Source organism: Chionomys nivalis, chromosome 18 (genome assembly GCF_950005125.1).
Source record: "Chionomys nivalis chromosome 18, mChiNiv1.1, whole genome shotgun sequence".
Taxonomy (NCBI): domain Eukaryota; kingdom Metazoa; phylum Chordata; class Mammalia; order Rodentia; family Cricetidae; genus Chionomys; species Chionomys nivalis.
The window spans coordinates 49,547,998-49,569,340 of NC_080103.1; the positions used below are offsets into that span (position 1 = coordinate 49,547,998).

A 21,343-nucleotide genomic window follows, 5' to 3' on the forward strand; every position below is an offset into this window, starting at 1 on the left:
ATCTGTAAGGGGGCGGGTGAGATGGCTCAGTGGTTAAGAGCACTGCCTGTTCTTCCAGAGGTCCTGAGTTCAATTCCCAGCAACCACATGGTGGCTCCCAACCATCTGTAATGAGGTCTGGTGCCCTCTTCTGGTCTTCTGTATACATAATAAATACATACGTCTTAAAAAAAAAAAAAGAAAAGTATCTATAAGGTATTTATTCCAGTCAATGATTAATTTTGTTGACAATCTCAGCTTCAACCAGTGTACTTTTGTAGTTTTATTTATTTCAAACATGTTAACTAGTTTAGCAATGTCTAAACAAAACACAATCGTTTTCCACAGAGCACTTAAGTCAGTGACTGCCAATGTTGAAAGTTGGTAATACTGATGGATTTGCACTCTAGGATGTTAGACAGCAAATGACTACTTTAAAAGCACAGCTTCACTTTTTTTGGACAAGTTTGTGAATATGTTCAATAAAATAACACAAATAACTTCACTGACCTATTGTATTAATGTCATAAAATTGTGTAATATATTACATGTATATTATATATGTATATAGTATGTTGTATATATGATACATGTAATATATCTTTTATTCTATTTATATGTGTTATATACTTATTGATAACAAATAGATACATGTGATATATAATACCTATAATACATTTATACATATATATGAGCAAGTGCAAAACCACAGGACTCTTTAGCTTGAAAGTGAAGCTGTCTTTGGTTTTTCCTTTTCATTCCCTACTTCAGTGCCTTGATAACATTTTACCCTATCCCATTAAAAGGGCCTTGTAATAAAGTTACAATGATTTGACAGAATATCATTTTCCCTTTTCCTGTATTTGTACATAACTGATATGTTATATAAGAATTTTTAACCTCATTAATTCCCATGCTATTTGTATGCTCTTAAAAAACATGATGTTTATAATAGTCCATAAATACCCAGTCAAACATATCCTATTATTTAAAATTTACATTTTAAATATTATTTAAAAATTACATTTATCCAAAAGATAGTGCTTTCTCCCATGATGCTCATTGAATTCTGTTTTTTCTACCTGTCTCTTCACCCATCACTTTCCAATATGTGAATTATAACAAAGTCTTCCTTAAATGGAAGGGGAGAAGCTAGCATGTTATAAATAAACTTTGGATTATTTCTTTCAATAGAGTACAGTTGTTTCCTAACTATTGTTTTACCTTTGTATTTATTATTTTTCATCCCCATAACAAAAATTGACATGCATTGTGTCATTTAATTGGAAAATAAATTCTGAGTCTACACCGTCTCATACACAGCCTTCCTGTTCCAGTTTCATCCCCTCCAGATGCCATGCTTACATTAACACCACGTTCCACTTCCCTAGCACCATAGCTGCCCTCTCCACCTCAAGAACACCCTGCTTCAACACCTTCACAGATAAGGTTTTGTCAAGACATTTGAATAACTGTACACCTAACCCTTGAAATTTAAAACTTCTTAGTCAAGTTTTCTTGCTGCCTTGTCTCATTAGGCACATTCTACTTCATGTCAAGTCATTTCATGTTACTCAAGGAGACTCTCTTTCTTTCTTGACATAATAAAGGTTGGCACTGTCCTCACAAAGAAAGTCATTTTTACAGCACTTAATCAATGTGCATTTCATGGAAATGAAAAGATGAAACCAAGTATCTTCAGCCAAGTCACTCTCTGTAGTGCTGGCCTGTACTACTGGACTGGGGTTATGAGAGGTTAGACCTCAGATCACCAATGGGGACATCATCTGAAAACTTGTTCGAACTGGATAAAGAAAAAATTTTCACTAAGTTTTTGGAGCCAGGATCTCCAGGAGATCCTGACACCAACTCAGATTGTCTCAATATCATCCAAGATAGAGTTCTCACAGAGCTCATATAAATAACCATTCTCATGGGTGCCAATCATCAACAAATGAGAAGTTCTCTGACTTACTGCAGCTATGTGAGATATCGTTGATCATTTTCTAGACTTGCAAATAAGTAAATTCTTCCCCTCTCTTTCTCTGCTGTGGAATAACACTGATGCTCACCAGATATTTCAGGGGAAAAAGTGTTTTCTGATATGGCTGAGGTTAGCATTTCCCTGACTCTGAATTTCATGGGGAACTTTTTCTTTAAATCAAAAACAATGCATCATTGCAGCTGTTTAAAATTTTAATAGCAGTTTTTGGTTTCTCCACAATTTACAAGAAAAATAACAGTGGAACCATCTGTCTATTCCTTAAATAAAACACGAACTTTTAAAATGACATCACTCTCCGAAGTAATCCCATAACAGTTCAGAGGGAGTTATGGTAAAAAGCAAGACCAGAAAGAAGGGGCAGGGAGCTTTGGACCTTTGCATGGTTTTAGGGAAGATGCAAAGACTAGTGCTACATGGATGCAAAAATCACATTCCCTTTTGCTTACTGCAAAGGAGTTCTAGAAGTTTCTTTTGGTTCACAGGTCTTATAAAATATTCTTTTCCTTTGCTATTCAGGAGTAAGCTTGCTGATTCCCGCTGGGGCCATTCCCCAAGGGAGAGTCTACGAAATGTATGTAACTGTACACAGGAAAGAAAATATGAGGTAAATATTTTTTTCTGTTGCATTTGTCTTTATCAATGTTTGACTTGGAAAAGAATTGTACAATAGAAACGATAGATTCAATATATTTTGTCTTAGGTGACATACATTTGACTCTACACCTATAAAAAAATCAATCTTCTCATTCTTGTTGAAGCTTCAGGCACTGCATATTATAAGTGTGGATAGAATGCTAGAGTTCTTTTCTGTGAATGGACACATAGTTCTTTAGCAGAAAAATATGGACAAAAACATGATTCACAGATTGTCCAAAGAGATGCATGGATTTAGATAGATATGCTGACGTCTTGTGACCTGGGTCAAAAATCTAGCCATAGTAGAGATTAAGATCACAAAAGTGGATACACTTTAGCTTCTGACATTCCCATCCTCAGCCTAGCACAGCCCCTGATATGCCCCTCCCACCTCAGCCTAGCATAACCCTATGCTCATTCTTCCCTTTCTGTTCTTAACTCTCCTCCAGCTTAAGAATCATCAGCCTTCTTTTATAATTAGACCTTTCAAAATGAGCCTAGTGTTGATTTAAACCATACTGAATCCAAAGGTTCGATTTTGACTGTGTCATATTGATCAACATGTAGCTATTTTAAGTAATAAAGATAAGAACAGGTCAGGTGTCCTAAATTCAGTTTAGCTTAGCAGAGATGGTCTCTCCTGAGTAATTCCCACATAAAGGGTGTTCTTTGTGTGTGTGTGTGAGAAGGATGTGCACTAGAAGCCTGGGTGATTAATGCTTTCAAAGACACATTGAGATCTTAAAACAAAAGATGTCTTAAAAATGGAGATGCTCATTGTATAAGGATCGCTGTTGGTCCCACGAAGAAGCATCCTTAGGTGTGGCTCTGAGTGGAGTCTGAGTGACAGATGCAGACCAAATGATCATCTTCCTGCACTCTCCTCCCACTCTCATCCTCGGCCAGCTCTTTTTAGTCCCTGCTTTGGTAACTGAAAGTGTCTTTGTTCTGCACCCGGGTGGAGACACAGTTATTTATAGCAGTATGACCCAGAACATTCCCGCCCTCTGGTAGCATCCTTCCTGCCCTTCTACCTCCACAAACAACACCATACCAAGAAGATAAAAAACAAAAAACAAAAGACAAAAAAAAAACAACTCAAATCGCTGCACATTATTCCTGCCTAAAATTTGAGCCACAGAAAATCATTAAAAGTTTTGTATTTACTTATATCAAATGTTTTTTTCATTCCTACTGCAGAGAAACATTCACAGATCCTTAGGGCTCCCTGCTTTGGGAGCAAGAAAAGCAATTAGCAAAATCTAAGACAGATTTATTTCATTTTATTTTCTCTTGTCCTAAGCCAAGGTGAGCATTAAACAGATGCTGTCCCCTGTGGCCTTTGATGTTCTGGGCGGCACCTCTGACAGACCTGAAAACTGACTTAGACTTATTGCCACAAAGAAGGCATGCAGTGTTCATGGATTTCTTTATTAACCCTGTAACTGTTATCTGCAGCTAAAGCCCACATCATATTGGGCTACTGCCACAGTATGGTGTGCCCTCTTCCACTCTCCCCTGCTTTTCCATTCCATCCTTTCAGGATTTTCTACTCAGAGTAGTGATTATACAATTTGGATGGAGATGAGGGAATAGAATATTGATAATGCCAAATACCAGTTCTTTAAGATTCCACTGCCTTTGACTTCAGGCAACGAAGGCAGAATTGCTCCATTGAATTTAGTTTGCATCAAGAAAGTTGTTGGTGAGGAGAAAGTTCAAGATCTCAAAACAAAATATACAGGAGGTAGGGTGGAGAAATGGCTCAGGGTGTAAGGCGTTTGCCAAAAGAGCAAGAAGGCCAGAGGATGATACCCAGCACCCACATATAGGCATGGTGGCACACACCCATAATCCTAGCACTGGTGAAGTAGAAACAGGAAAACCCAAAGGCTTACCAGCAATTTAATCTGGACAGACTGACTAGCTTCAGTTTCAGTAAGAGATTTTGTCCCAGAACAATAATGTAGACACCAAAAGCCCACTCTTAGCCTCCATACATGAATACATACACCCCAGAAAGAAAATACCTACCAGAGACCATGCACCAAAGACAGAACATGAGATTATCTGTCAGATAAATGGGAAGACCTCACACCACTAATTTTCTAATATGACACAGACCTGCAACAGCATGGTGGAAACGAATGTGTAGCAAAACTAAGTACCTCTGATGGCCATTCTTCAGGCACTTAAACACGTTCCTGTCTTAGTGAAACCTGTACATTGTGATGAACCCCACTTTAAAGGTGAGAAGACTGATACCTGGGACGTCAAGTCTCCTTAGTGATGGAGGCGGGCTAAGTACAACCCAAGTTCTCCTGACCCCAGCGCTCTTTGCTTTCCAAGATGACATCCCTCCTGCGTACCCCTTAGACCACCCTCTGCCTTCTCATTAGCTTACACTTTGGGTCCACTTTGCTCAGTGGAGACCTTTCCCATCATCACATAATCCAGAGGAAACTTTTCTGAGAAGTCAGGGTGAAGAAATCAGGAGATGAGTGCCACTTGAAGGCATTTGCAGAAGAACTGTGAGCATAATTTTTCTCCCCTTTTCTTTTTCTCCGACTCCTTTCATTGCATCCAGAACTGGGTGTGTTTCCAGCTGGATGGTACCCAGCTGGTCATCTGCTGCTGTGAGTTGTCTAGAGGGAGGCGTGAACTTAATTACATGTGGCAGACTGAATGTGACAAATGGGGCCTTATCATTACTGAATGTGCCCTCTGCAAAGCACAGACTGGCAGATGTGTGGCCTAAATGGTCCCGGGATGGGACAAGCCTCATCTGACCAGAGAAGGTGAGGAGTTGAGAGGGCCGGGGTATCTTCTTCTCCTACTTCCTAGAGCTCTGGAGAGAACACAAAGTCTCCATTCCCCCATGAATACAATGTGTGTGGCTTATGTAGAAATGTGGCCCCTTGCGTCCTGTTTCTAGAAGGAATTTTTTTTAAGTAAATCTTATTGAAATCAAAGCATCATCATTAATCAATTCTTATGGACAAAATGGTTTGAGATCTGAAAGTCACATTTTCCCTTTTTTCTGTATCCAGTGCGGGCTTGGTGGTTCTTTCCATCAGCCAGCCAAAAGGAGCAATTGGTTCATAGATCCTCAATGTGAAAGTGAACAGGCTTCTATTTGTAAAGTGTGGGGAGCGACAGGAAGTTTATGATCAGCTCAAGGACACAGGATTAGCACTTCTTTTTAAAGAGTGATGTGGTAACTTGCGATGTGATGTGCTGGGAGAAGGAACAGTACATCTTCATGAAGGTTCTGGTCTGGGTTGGTCTGATGAGAGGTGAGGATGGAGTATGCCAGGCTTGAAGACAGAAGAGAAAAGAGTGAAAGTTATTGCAGAGCAAAATGTGTTTCTTAACTGGCCAGAGTGTTGGAGAGAAATGCATAGGGTGTGTTTAAGGCATAAGGCCTGGGCACTGTAAGCAAAGGAGGGCTGAAATAGCCACTGGCTGGAGGGGAGAAGCTCAGTTTCTGAAGGAAATGTGCTCTGATGTAAGTAGGATATGATCTCAGACATAGATACAGAAATGAAGTCTTAGCAGGAGATGGATTTTCAAGGTAAAAAGAAATGGGGTGTAGGGAGCAGTGGAAAACATTCTAGTTCTTGAGATTGTGTAATGAAGCCAAACATGAAAGGATAAGGTGAGCACACAGTTTGTATCTGACATAGGGGTAACTGAGTACTTTTTTAACTTAAGCATGAATATATATGTAAGGATAAATAAGCCATAATATAAGAGAACTTTAAAAATCATAGGTAAAGAGGTTTCCCAAATCAAGCAGGTAATTGACAGTGGTTGAAATGTAAATAAGGGAGAACCATTTTAAAAACTATTGGGTTTGTTAGCTATAGGTTATTGGTGGTCTTTGGCATTCTTCCATTGGTAAAATCCCTTATAGAACTAGTCCAAGTTGTGAGATAGCAATGAAGACTTGAAGCAACAGTAATGTATAAAGTCAGGTGGGCAGTAGGAATGTCAAATAGTGGTGTAATGAAGCATACTTCCTGAGAGTTGATAATGGATTGGCTATTTCATAGCTTCCATGGGGAAAGATAGCCAGATGCAGTGGTCTGTCTAGAACTCTAGCACTTGCAAGGCTGAGATAGGAAATTCCAGAGTTCAAGGTCAGCACTGTCTACAGAAAGACTTTTTCTCAAAAAGAGAAGGGAGGAAAGGGGAGAAAAAGAAAGACTTCACCAAGGTTTAAGATCCACATGAACGATATTCCTAGGAGGATCCTAGTTCCTTCCTCTCTGCTTCCTCATTAAGAATATACTTTAAGTCACAAAGATCCTAATATAAAAGTAGCAATGAGCTTAAAGATTATTTGTATTAATGGTCCTCAAGGGAAGTAGATTGTGAGGGCCCAGAGTATATGCTCAGATAAATAATTCCATAAGGATTCAGCTCAGAACACAATGTTTAGCCATTCTGACTTAATCTAGGGATAGACTCTTCCTGTCTGGGAAAATGGCATGCCCTTCAGAGTGGCTTACGCGCATGCATGTGTGTGTGTGTGTGTGTGTGTGTTTTCTCAATTGAGCTTTTGAATGGGAGCAAGTTGGATATTCCCTGTCAGGAGCATGGAGTGCAAATATTTCAACTTGCCCATTATGTGTGGGATGGTGTGTGCTTTAGAAGGCAGCTGAGCCTCGGTGGGATTATCACCCTGAAGGAAGTGACAGAAAGGCATGTACTCACAGAGGGCACCTTATGTCCACACAGAGGTTGATGGAGGCAGATCTTTTTCAAAAGTCCCTACACTTGTGGGAATCAACCCTATACACACCGGTGTTAAAGTAGCAAAATGATTTGCATGTGCAATCCCATGGTGTTAATTGTTAGCTCTGGATTCCTCCTCTGGAGAGGATCACATGAACACTTCACCTTACAAATGTGCCTAGGTGGTTAATTCTTTGCTCACACGAAAGTTATCCGTGATGCTGTTCTGTGAATGCAGTCTTATCACTGACAGGCAGCTGACAGAGGCTGAAAGCAAATTTCTGTGACAGAAAACTACCTTCTCTTCATGAACTTTGTCCTAGGGGCACGGAGACCTGTCCAGTTCTTAATGTGATTTGATCCTTGTTAGATTTTTGTTTGCTTGCTTTTGAAACACTTTATGAATTCTGATCATTGAATTTTGCTGGGTGCCCTACTTAATTGCTGCTTCTGAGCTCATTTTTGTTCTGTGTGCATGTCCCTGTCATCTGCAGTTAAGATATACAGACTGTTTGCTTGAGTAACTCAGATGGCTCATAGGATATAAATAGATTGGAGCCCTTCTCCACAAAGTCATAGATGAAGTCTACTTGTAGTTTCTACTATTTGGTTCCATGTATTTTTCAATACCCTCCCTTTATATAAGTAATGGCTATAGAAATGTAAACACTTCTGACCTTTGGTTTAATATAGTTAACTTTCACCTAAGTTTCCCCTTTCGTATATGGTGGCAACTGCCTTCAGTTTCTACCACTTCCTTCATCTGAGAAGCATATGAGTCTTAACGCCTTTATTTTTCATCCCATTATGAATTCGACTTCATCACTTTCCTATTCATTACATTTTTGCACCTCGCTGAGTTAATAAATTCTTTTGACACGCATAGCCCCTCCTCTCCCCACTGCTCATTTGGTTTCCCTCCCCCAAGAGCAGTGCCCATCAATAGAGCATGCCAGGAGTGTGTTCAGTGTCCAACTGACGGTTGCTCAACCCAGCAGGGGCTCTCCTCTTCTCCCTTATGTTCCTGGTCAGTGAGAGGAAGCCCCCTCCTTACCTTCTCCAAGCACAGGCTGCTGAGACTACCCTGACAGATTTTTTTTTCAAACCTCAGCTCTTCAATGGGGGCCACTTGAAATGGATCCACTTGAGGTCCCTCCCGGTAAATTTTACTGCTCACTTCTCAAACTACACTTGTAACTAAACGGTAGGTGTAGACCTCGGGAAAGCATAACCATTGCAGGTTTGTTCCTCTCCTCGTAGGAAAAGTGATATTAGGCAGCAATAAAGTCACTGCCAAAGGCAGATAGTGTAATATTAATCATGACGAAATGAAAGCCAAGTTTCACCTACATTGTAAAGGGGGGAAATTAGACAAAGAGAAGACAAACTGTGTTACCAGAAAATGAAAACCTAAGTGGTAGGGGGCATAGTATTGAAGTCTCAAGCGACTGCCATAAACCTTGTGATTCTAAATATAAGTATATCCCCCAGGTACCTAGAAAACTATAAATTTAATATCAGAAACATGCTATGCAGGCTATTGAAGCACTGCTAGTAAGAAAAGCTCATTTGAGCCTTCCACAGGGGAGGAGAGAAGGAAAGGACAGAAGTCAGTGAGATCCTGGTACAACCTCAAGGGAAGGAGGAAGCAGTGAGAGTCAGAGATTCTTGAGGAGAATAAAAGTCAAACTGCAGGCTTTATATATTGTGATGACTGGCTTATAGATTGTGAAGGCTTTCATGTTTGGCTTCGCTTAGGAGCTATCGTGTTAGCTGTCATTGTTGTGTCAGTAACTGGTAGAAGGCACAAACTTTTAGGTCAGAAACTTCATCAGTCACCACAATTGCATGTTCTGGACCATCATCAATTTTGTTAGTGTTCTGAGCTAAAGTTCCCAGAGTATTTCAAGGAGGGTCAGGTGATATCTACACAGTTTTAGTAAGGGACCACTAAACAGGGGGAAGCTGAGTTGTTCTTGATGAGAGGCAGTCCTACCTGTCATTTCCTGCAGATTTAGAAATCTTTATCTTCCAAGACAACTGTAGACAAGCATCCTTGAAAACAGCTAAGCACATCGATTATCATAATAAATATATGAAGAGTTACCTTCTGACAATGTTAAAATAATAATAGCTGCCATCATTCATTTAGCATTAGGAGAGGGTAGGACATAGATATTTACTAACTTCTAGTTGATGTGATAAATAATACATAAATTAGAGGTAACAACAAGAGACAAATCAATTTCAGGTAGCCACAGCAATTATGGAAGAATTTGAGATGTCTTTTTAAATGTCTACCTGAATAAGACAGAAGGATGTCACTGAGATGTACATTTTAATGGATTTATATTTGGTTGGGCCGAATAACTCGAAGATATTGATGTTTGATGAGAGAAAAAGCTTCAAGTGGTGACCTTGGAAAGGTCTTATCCTTGTGCTACAATGTTGCCAGTGATAATAACGAACACAAAAATAGCAAACATATCCATTGTATGATGGATAGGAGACTGTGGGAGATAAACAATATTTGGAGGAATGACATACCATTAAGAACTGTATATTGAATCTAATAAAGCAAAATAAAAGTATAAATATGTCCAAGTTCAAAAGTCATCTAACAAACATAAAACTATATAGACTTGATATAGACTTGATGTAGCCTAAGAACACTTACATTAGGAATCTTTGAGGGCTCAGCTTTAACAAATAACTTAGCTTATAGTGGTGTTTATCACCTACTTTTATGAAGGATTTTTTTTTTTTTGGTTTTTCGAGACAGGGTTTCTCTGTGGTTTTGGAGCCTGTCCTGGAACTAGCTCTTATAGACCAGGCTGGTCTCGAACTGACAGAGATCCGCCTGCCTCTGCTTCCCGAGTGCTGGGATTAAAGGCGTGCGCCACCACCGCCCGGCTGAAGGATATTTTTTAATAATATTATCTCCATCCTCCCCTCTTAACTAGAGCTGGGCATTTAATATTTATGTTATTATCTGAGAATAACCCAATGCAAATGATTTATGATGTGTGACTATAGCTATATAATCTCAGTTAAAGAAATTAGCAGTAGGGAGGCAGAGGCAGGCGGATCTCTGTGAGTTCGAGACCAGCCTGGTCTACAAGAGCTAGTTCCAGGAAAGGCTCCAAAACCACAGAGAAACCCTGTCTCGAAAAACCAAAAAAAAAAAAAAAAAAAAAAAAAAAAAAAGAAATTAGCAGTACACTTAAGTTTTAGGTTAATTTCAGGATACCCAATATAATGAGACACCAAATCTCTGAAAACTTCTTCATGAACTTGAAGAAAGAAACATAAGGAGAGAAGTGGAATCTTTACTTGTCAGATAACATTGGAAAAGTTGAGAATGTTCTATAAGGAAGAACATATCAAAATGATGTCCAAATACATGATATAAAAAAGAGGGCTAGTTAGTAGGTCAAGGATATATGGAGAGAATTGTCTAGAAGGCAGATTGTGTTCATTCTAATTGATTATAATGTAAGTTGAGAATGAATGATAATCTAGTAACCATGGATTGTAAATTTGCATATGTCTAAGGCACGAACCACATGTCAGTTGTGTTTTCGTAGGCTGTTGTTCTGAGGAAGGGGGTGTTTGAAGACCCTCCTAAAAGTTCATGGTCCCATAGCCCCTGGAGCCATGCTCTTCTGCCAACAAATTTGAGAACTCTTAGGAAACATGCCTAATCGCAAAACAGTCACTGCGAGTTGTGAGATACAGGAGCAACCTCGGGAACTTTGAAAATGACTTCCTCACATACTAATTGGCAGTCTGGACTAATTAGTCCATTTGCTTGTTGTTTAGTAATGTAAATCAAACAGAATGACAGAGTTTAGAAAAGCAAGGAGGGAGGGAAAGAAGGGAGAAAGAGTTTGTATCTTTGAATCCCTTTTTGACCAGATTTTTTGCATATGAAATACATAAGTGATGTGATCTCATTTTAACTTGCTATAGAAATGCCATCTTATATCCTTTCTGCTCCCCTTTGAAAGAATGAATCTGCTATACTATCCTGAATTATGCCTGAAAGTCATTTGGACTAAGTTTAGCTCTAGGGTGTCCTCATTCTGAAGCAAGTTTTTGAAGTATTTTTCAAGTTAGGCCCTGAAAACACTAAAGTATTTAAAACACTGTGAGACCAGTGGTGAGCGTTATCAGAAAAGCTGCTTATGTAACTTCATAAGGAGGCTGTTCTCTCTCATTCCATCCTGAAAGTATCAGAGCACAGAGTCAGAGGAAACTATCAAGGCAGCCTCATGTCTGAGAACAGGGATCAAAGAGATGCTGGCGAATGCCCTGCTGTCAGAAAGACGGCCAGTCTTCAAGATGAAAGCCAATCTACAGAGAACACGGCTTCCATTTATTTCTGTCTTACTCACCCACCCCCCAAGTGTTATAAGGATGTGATTTGAACTGTTTATCCACTGTAGATCTCAGTGACTTCACAGGGCAGTAATACGATGGAAATGTCACAGGTATGGTTCTCTGCACTCCCTGCAGGCCCCCCATGGAAGACTCTCAGACCCTACTGACCCCTGTGGTAAGCTGTGGGCCTGCTGGAGCTCTTTTGACCCGCCCTGTCATCCTCACTCTGCATCACTGTGCAGACCCCAATACTGAAGACTGGAAGATCCAGCTCAAGAACCAGGCAGTGCAGGGGCAATGGGAGGTAAGTGAATGTCTGTGGGTGTCCATGTCCACCATTGGAGCATGTTGGGAGACCTTTATTTCTAAAGTAAAGCATGACAGTCTTTTGGTTTATACTTAAAACGAGAGACAGAAGATTGAATCTTCTGACTGATGAGCAAAAGGAAGGGGATGTTCAAAATCAGCTCACAGGAAAAGGATACTCAGACATCCCAGGTAATTTGCTGTTAGGAATACAGGAACCACATGATGGGGAGGGTGTGGGGGACCATCAGAACTTAGATCACTTAGCATCTGTCTCTCAAGAATATCTTTATCAAATACATATGTAAATGTTAGTATAAATGTATATTTATATAAAATTTACATATGCAAAATGTGAAGTTACAATATAATTACTTTTGGTATTTTTAGCAAAAAAAATAAAGATACACATGAAAGTTTAAGGCTGTAGTATTTTAGGGAAACTGATTTAGCAGTGAAGCACGATATTCTGGAATTAGCTAGATCTTTCCTTTCTATGAACATTGACTACTCTTGATCATATAAGGAAATCATTCCTTATCAGAGCCCCTGGCGTCTAGGGTTGAGCTTGGGATTATCTTTTAAATAGACTTAAATGGGCCTCACTTTAATTCATTTAAGCTTTAAACTATAAAAAAAATCTAAAACCCTATCTTAGGTGCTTGCACGATTCTCTGCTTAATGCCCTTTCCATTTCTGGGGTTGAATGAGGCTAACAATGATAGAGCAATGAAATCAAGAGTCCAGAATAGTACAAAGAACATTCTCATGGAAACTCTTACAAAGCAGGCCTGGGCCATGGTGCCCACTGCTGGCCACACCTTTCAGGCTTTCTGAACCATTCCCCCCCAGGTCCTTCTTTGTCCAGTGTCCTGGAACCTAGAATAAACTTAGAGGAATTGAGCTGCTTTTCTCATCAGTGTAAGATTCCTGTAAATACACTTTGAAATATTAACTCATTGATTGATGTTGTTAAAATACAGCTCATAACATCTCAGATGATGTCATAAAGTCAAACCAAGAAGCTGTCACCTGAGGTGGCTGCTCCATTCATGTCTTAAGTTTTATTCTCTCTCTTTTTTTGGTAGTTGGCACTTGCCATAAGTCAGATGCAGTGGGATACAGTAAAAAGCTTGGGGGGTGGGGCTTATTCCAAAACTGAATTGCATTCATGCATGTATTTTATTTCCCACTCATGAAATTTTCTTCTCAATCTGAATTACTTTAAAGTAGAGAGAATATATAAAATCAGAATGTGTACTCATCTGTGGTAAATCATGACTCTGATGGCCCTGGGCTTGCCATCCCATTGGCTAAGCTCAGAGGCCACTGCACTCTTAACCCAGCCATACACTCTACTTGCCCAGTCCCCAGCACTTCTTATCACCTTCCACCCTGCCCACTGCCACGGGAGCACGTGAAATGTTGATCCTTGGCTTAACGACCTGACCCTCTCTCTTTGTTAGTATATAACTTAAGCCATTTGAATAAATCAAAAAACGGTTGAATTGGCAATTATTTTTACAAAAATCATCACTTCCACTTGTAAAGTATTTTTAGTCTGCAGTAATTAACTGTTTGATGATTACATGAGAAAAACAGCAGAGAAGAATATAGAAGGCAGTAAGTGCTTCTTACAGCTATCCTTGTGGAGAACCTGAGAGCTGAGATTACTTAGGGAAAAAGTATACTATTCTGAAAAATTGACTGTAGTCTGAGTTTCGAAAGAGAAAGTATAATGATGTTATATAATGTCTTAATTCCTCTAATTATTTTTAAATATGGATTATTGCAAAGAGTTGATATCCTATAGTGGCACCTCAATACTTTGTTGTTTTAATCTTTCAATATCTTATTTAATTGAAAAGTACAAAATCTCAGAAGCAGTTAGTAAACCTGAGTACACTGAACTCAAAGGGATAATTTGCTATTGTCTTTTGGATTTTCACGTAGATACCAGGACATTTATGCAAATAATCACATCAGTATCTAGACAAAGAAAGAGTGCTGATGATGGAGAATGAAAACAGGTACCACAGAGTTGAGAAAGACGAACCAGAACTCGGGAGCAGACTCCTGCTTTATCAACCACCATCCACGGTGGCTCACACATGTCCTTGGGAGTTTAACCATGTTCCCTTCCCTCTCATTCCCAGGATGTGGTGGTGGTGGGAGAGGAAAACTTCACAACTCCCTGTTACATTCAGCTGGATGCAGAGGCTTGCCACATCCTCACAGAGAACCTCAGCACGTATGCCCTGGTTGGGCAGTCCACCACCAAAGCAGCAGCCAAGCGCCTGAAACTGGCCATCTTTGGCCCCCTCTGCTGTTCTTCCCTGGAGTACAGCATTAGAGTTTACTGTCTGGATGACACACAGGATGCCCTAAAGGTAAGTGTCTCCCCTCTCACCTGTCCTCTTCACCCTCACCTAGAAGCCAAGGTTTTGACGTAACCTTACTTTCAAACCAACCTAGAGATGACTCTGGGCAGGTGTGCGAACACGAGCAATGGGTCCCAGAGGAAGCAGTTACAACAAACAGATATATCTCAGTGGCCATGCTGATGGATAAGCTGTTTTCTCTGTGCTGATTCCTCCCAAGGGCTACTTTTGTTTACCTTACTTGAGCTCTTTTAATGAAAAATGTAGACGAATTTGGCAACGAAAGCCGTGGATGGTAAATAATCTGGTTCCATGTTTATCTCAGCTGCGTTCTTCCTATAAAAGAAATTGGCATAATTGCTCACGCTGTATGTTCCTCTTGTGTGCTACTTCATTTATATGCTTTCCCATTCTTTTTACGAGGGCTGTGAGGGAGAGGGTTAGCATTTGACAACAGGCTGCTGCTTCGCAGAATAAATGTGCATAATTCCTGGTGTGATTATTGCCATTCGTTTTATCCCATTTGAAGCTTTAAGGGATATAATAAGTGCCTTTGAAGAAGTTATGATCTAGAAAGAGGAAGATAAAAAGTATGCCAGGGTTGAGGAGATAAGTCAGAACCTGATGTATGTCACTGCTGATACATCCTGTGAGAGTTCAGGGAGGCAACCTACATAGTATTTTATGGAAATCTGAACAAGAGCTAACATTTGAGACTTGTCATTATGAAAGGTAAGGTTTTAAGCAGCACTGATAGGGAAAAACATTCAAGATGTCTAGATACAGAGAACAGGGTGCAGGCACACGAAAGTGGATAGCGATTGATGCCTTTATGTAGATGTATTTTACCAGTAAGCCGAGAAGATAGATCTTAGCTGACAGAGGGAGTCTATGGCGTTAAACAGAACATAATTGGAAATATGCATTAGACCCCTGACTCTGACTTCAGTGGACCGATTCAAGTTATTAAGGAGATTGTGGCAGAGCTGTGGTGGTGCCAGAGGAGTAAGAGGATGGAAGCAGGGATACAAGTTCCTGAGCGAGTTGCATGGTGACTACCACTCATGTAGTGGGATAGAACTTCTGTCTCTGACAATGGCAAAGTCTAGGGTAAGTGACTTTGTTACTTTTGTCACTTCAGGCTACTATAACAAATACTATGGATTAGGTGACCTAAATGTACACATTTTTCCTCATCGGGCTAGAGGTGGGAAGCCCAATGTAAGTTTGTCAGCACTGTTGTGTTCTGATAAGGACTCCTTCAAGGTTTTAGACAACTGTTCTCTTTCTGTGTCTTCATGTAGTAGATGATGGCTGGAAAGGTCTGTGGACTTTCATATGTAATGGCATTTATTTCATTTAGGAGATTCATGCCCTCATCATCTAATTACCTTCCAGTGGTGCAATCTCTTAAAACTCTGACTCTGTGGATTAGGATTATCTACCACTAATTTTGGATGACACAAACATTTCCTGGCAATAATGCTTTTTCTTATGGACTACTGAGTTAGGGGTATAAATCTGTCATCCAAAGATACGCACAGGACAATTAGATGTATGTATGTGGTTTTATCTCTCTCAAGCTTTGTCCCCCTCTCTCCTTTGACCCTTCTTAGCTTTTGGTATCTATTTTTTCATTGGAATTCCATCCCATCCTATAAAATCAACTTAAAAATATGCTCAAAAGTCAACATTTATCAGATTATTCAGTATTTATCTCATTCTTTGACAACATACGGTACACCAAAAATATATAGAATTATTATGTGAGGAAAATGTTTTAAAATAATATACAATTTTCAAACAAACATATAAGGGTTTTATTTTTTGAACAGACAACAGATCCCAATGTAGAGATTCAGGCATCAATGATGTCATGTTGATATTTTTCAACCAAGGTTAGAAAGGAAAATATCCAAAGAGAACAGTGGAAAAATAAAAATAATGACTATTACTGAGTACTTCTATCTACCAGGCAAAACTCTACATATTTTGTTAACTCATTCAATCTTTACAATAGCTCCATAAGGTCTCACTATTTCTACTTGACAGATGAGGACTCCAAAGCTCAGTAAAGTTCAAGTGGCTCTAGGTCACACAACAATGGTATAGAGAAGCAAGCCTCAAGTGTGGGAAGTTAGCTACAGTTGATCCATGGACCTAATGACTAAAGAGCCAGACAGAGATCAAGGATGCCATGATGTGCTAGCAGGAAGGGCAGCCAAAGACAATTAGAGTATCTGAGGAGGAAAATGAGGATACAAAGAGTCAAGGAAGCCAAGGGAAGAACATTTTCTGCCTTTCAAGGTACTTCTTTCTGTGATTTCTGTCAAGAGAATAATTCTGAATTCTGAAAACTGGAGGTTATGGGTCAGGGCTTCTGGGAAGCAATCTCAAAAGATGATGGTAAGGTACTTGGTTAGAAGTAATAAGCCATACCCAACTGTGCAGTCCTCATGGTAGATGTGACCAGCAAGGTGTGCTGGAAGAGGGGGGACTTTGTTGGTCATTATATATATTCTTAATGATCCAATTTGTTGAATTTTCTGGTTGTGGAACTAAGTGATGTGAACATGGCTTTGTGTAAGGCTTCATATTGTTTCTTTTATCCTCCTTGCTGATTTGTGTGATGTTTCTAAGACACTATCAGAATACAAATAATGCTGGGTTTAAATTCTTCTTGGGAAAAAATGTATTTGTTGGAGAGTCATGGGTCTGATTAAGGCGGATCTTCTGAACAGTTCCTTTAAAAATTATTGCAAGAAGTGCATAGTCAAAGATATTGATGGTACCTGAAATTCTTTATGCACATAATTTATATTCTGACATAGCATTGCTCGGGATCTCCTGAACTGTCTTCCTGATAGACACACAAAGATCTATGCAAAAATGTAATACTTTGCAAAACGCACATTGGAGTTTGTTAATTATAGAACAGAGATGGAAATGGTCAATGCAAAGAAAGACCAGCAGATTGCTTTCAAGAGTGAAAACAACCCAAGTGCAGTGTATATCATGGTCAATGCTTTCCAGACAGACATTTATAAATTCTCAGCATCTGGGGATCCAGTACTTAGCTGGAAAGAAGTGTGAATAATGGATGAGACATTCTTGCACCTCTTGGTCTTTTAATAATGCAGGAATACCAAAATCCTAGTAATAAGTAAATGGTCTATTCAACACTCTGAAGAGACAATTAGTTCAGCCATGTCTGCACTGCCTCACTCATACTTGAATTGGAACCTGGAGGCTGATTAGCTCAAAAGGGCCCTCTAGTATTAAAGGTCTACCTTCCTGGCACACCCCCTGCTATTTCTCATTGCTGGTCTGCCATTTCCTTGCTAGTGCTGTACTTCTTGAATTTCCAAACTCTTTAGACTTATTCTCCCCAGTCCTTCCTTCTCTCTTCCTTGCCTTTTCTTCCTCAATCTCTTCCTCATTTAGTAATTCATTTATCACAGTGCATGTAAAAATCCACGGGGGTTTTGGAGACTTATTCAAGGGTCCTTCTACAAAGGCTATCATCTACATTGGCTGCTATTTGAGTTATATCTTGATGTTGCCTGCATGTTTTTCAGTTAGTTAAGGACTATTATCTTAAACATGTTCACACATCTTTTTGTGGAAATGATTCCATTACTAACAAACATCCTGCATCCACAAATCCACTTTTCTCCCATCGCTTCCCTACTCATCTCTGCCACTACTGAACCTTCCAGATAGCTCTTCATCCCTTCCAGTGCCTGCAATGAACACCCCCCCTTCTTTTAGTTCACCACAAGACAGAAGAAAAAATCAAAACTCTACTCATTTTTACACTTGGACACATAGCTACTCTGGGACATCTCTATACTTGCGGGCGGATTTTTCTCCTTCTATTTATTACCCACTGCATTTCCTTACGTGCAGACCATTGCTCAGACCAACCCCAGAAGGACCTGTCTTATGATCTTACTTTCAACCTATTTTACTCCAAGTATTCTCTCAAACTCAATGTTATCCCCAGAATTGTTCTGGATATAATTTTTTAGTCTTTCTATCCACTCCCATCACTCATCCATCCATGCAGATGTGCGCATCTTCTGCTCTCCGCAGAACTTCACATATGTCAGGATCTCCAATCTGAACCCGTCTCCCAGTGTAATGGTTAAAGCCTCATGAGCTTCCAGCTCCATCTACAATGAAGCTGCCACTTGTTTTAGAAAAGCTTCCTCAACCTTCCCTGGTTTCCTGATCCAAAAATCCTCTTCTGCATTTATCCATATCCAGGGAGAAATCATCTCAAACATAGTCCCACATTGAGTTATAGCTGACTGCACCGATTCTCATGGAGAACTGTGCCCACAAATTGACAGATTTTCTACTTTTTGTTCAGGCTCATTTCCAATGAGACCCATTACAATCCCCAAATAACTAATCTAAACAATGCCTGCCCTGCATCCCTGTCCTCTTATTGGTCTCTTCCTGATGCACTGTATTTCATATGACAGTTGTTTGGAACGTCTTCTATGGTCCCCAAAGCTCCTGATCACATCACAGCCATCTTTATGCCTCCACATCTTTGATTCAATCTCTTATCTCTAAATCCGGGTGCCAGAAGAAGGAGGTCTGCTTAGAGGCTAATGCTTTAAATTAACTCCTTACCAGTAACACTGGGAGCTCAGTGTTGTGTCTGCAAGGGCTTGACATTTTCATAAAGTTATAGCTGGATGTAGGGAGTCTTTCTGAACTGTGGAAAACAGAAGCATGAGACTATGGGGGAAATTCAGAGAAGTATTCATTTTTAATACACACTACTACATAGTCCTTGTAAGTTATTAGGGAAGATGGTAGCCTGAATATACAAATAATATTAATTGTTGCTTTTTATCACATATAACTATATTAAAAGTTATATTTTTAAAATCTCATTGTATTATTATGTGTATGGCTAGATGATGAAGAAAAGGAGTCCTCCCTATGAGCCGGGCTCAAGAAAGTTCAGTGCATTTCTTCATATTTTCTCCTTCCTCTTTGAGTTGGGCAATTTTTGTAACAATCTTCCTGGATTTTGTTAAGCCCTGAAGCAAAAAAAAAAATGGTCACCTGAAACTTAAAAGCTGCACTTAGTAATTTGAAAGCACTGATGTAGAATCAGAATGCCAGCAGTGACTGCTGGGGTAGAAGTCAAGGCCGAGGGGAGACAGCAGGAATCTTTTATATGCTTTTCAGAAGGGTTTCTCCCTGTGCACAGGCATGAAGGACCAGTGGGAGCAAAGCTGAGGCTGAGTTTACACAAAGACATAAAGATGCTGAAAACTGTGAGAAGAGTGTGGGATAAACTCAAATAGAGAGGTTAAGCATATTGAAAAGATGGTGTTTGGATTATCAGTGAGTTTCTTTTTCTCTTCTCCTCTTTGGGTGATTAAAGTAATAAAAATGATATTTTTCTTTCATTATTTGCAAAGACTTAAATCCTAGTGTAAATAGACCAGAAATTAACAGAGAACAAGGCTGTGTTTGGAGTAAGTTTAAAAAACATCCAGAGGAAAAAAAATACATCTATGCAGAAATACATAATTTCTGCTCCATTATCAGAGACATCTTCTCATAATCAAGTCCCTCAATACATGCAGACATCTAAAACTCCAAAGGGGTTGTTTGCATTTGCTCTGTATAGTGTGTGATGTTTACTGAGTTTCTGACAGATATATTTGTGATCCAGACCAAATAATGTACATCACCACAATCTGGTTTCCCTATGGGGTGCCTGGGCACAGAGAAAAAACTCTTCCTTAGATTCATCTAGTTCTCAAATACCCTAATGTAGGCTCCATGAGAGTACAGTAACGAGAGAGAGGAGAGAGGAGAGAGAGAGAGAGAGAGAGAGAGAGAGAGAGAGAGAGAGAGAGAGAGAGAAACATGAAGAGTAGAGAAAATGAAATGATGAAATGGTTTGGATGAATCTTGGTTGTTAAGGATGTGGCACCTCCCGGACTGTGCTTGCTAGGCAACCTGTTACACACAATAGGTGGCTTTATTTTCATCTTGCCACCTGTTGCCATCCCCACTATTATCCATCTGCTGCTTCCCATAGGGAAGCAGCAGGTGACCTCAAAACTGACCTGACCTGGGTATTAGACTCTCAGGGTCCTTTTTTTCTGACACTAATGTATCTATGCATATGACTCATCTACCAGATAAAACCAAGAAAATGTGCTAAAGGTTCCAATGATTGTGTCTACCTCCAGGACCCCTGGAAGATTCAAGGACAAAGTTGTTAAATCTGGCACAAAATAAAGACTGAATCCTATTATCACTACATGGGCACTGAAACTATTGCCACATTTGGAAGGCGATAAATCACCAAAGACATTAAATGTAATATTAGTCTAGTTTCAGCACAGTTTTTGGGTGGCAATTCAGCTGGTCAGATGTTGTCACAGGGATCTTTGTATGGTATCTTCTCGTTACCATCTTCTCATGAAACGTGTATTAGCCCTATCCTATACTACTAACTATCCAATACCACTATGCTACTAACAGCCTACTTGATGAATTTACTTTTGTAGGGCACATAGAGGAGGAAAGAACTTTTGCTAAGTATAATAAAGATTCTTTGAAGATATCTAAATATTGCTGTTCTGAACATGACAATGGATAAAATATCTTCCACAGCACAGGGACTTTGATCTGATATGTAAAGACCCCCCCCCCTTGATGTGGTGGGAATAAAATAATGACAAGTGATTTGTAAAGAATGTTTCTAGCCTGTGGTCAGTATGTCTTATAATCATGAAAGGAAGATAGGACCTATTTCCATTGTTGGATTTGAAGACAGAGGAAGGGAATCATGAGAAGATTAGCAAAGTAAGCAGTCCGGAGAAGCTGGGAAAGGAGAAGAAGCTTAATTTCCCTCTCTGAAAGTCTCCAG

The 21,343-nt window shown here is 39.6% G+C and overlaps 1 protein-coding gene across 2 annotated transcripts in view; it reads left to right on the plus strand.

The window, feature by feature from the left end:
• The window catches only part of Unc5c (unc-5 netrin receptor C), a 331,379-nt gene that overhangs the window by 287,174 nt on the left and 22,862 nt on the right, over window positions 1-21,343 (plus strand). For both annotated transcript variants that reach the window (XM_057793455.1, XM_057793456.1), the window contains 3 exons: window positions 2,501-2,588; window positions 11,879-12,047; window positions 14,206-14,439. In XM_057793455.1, the coding sequence (XP_057649438.1) occupies window positions 2,501-2,588; window positions 11,879-12,047; window positions 14,206-14,439 (491 nt within the window). The remainder of the gene's footprint in view (window positions 1-2,500; window positions 2,589-11,878; window positions 12,048-14,205; window positions 14,440-21,343) is intronic.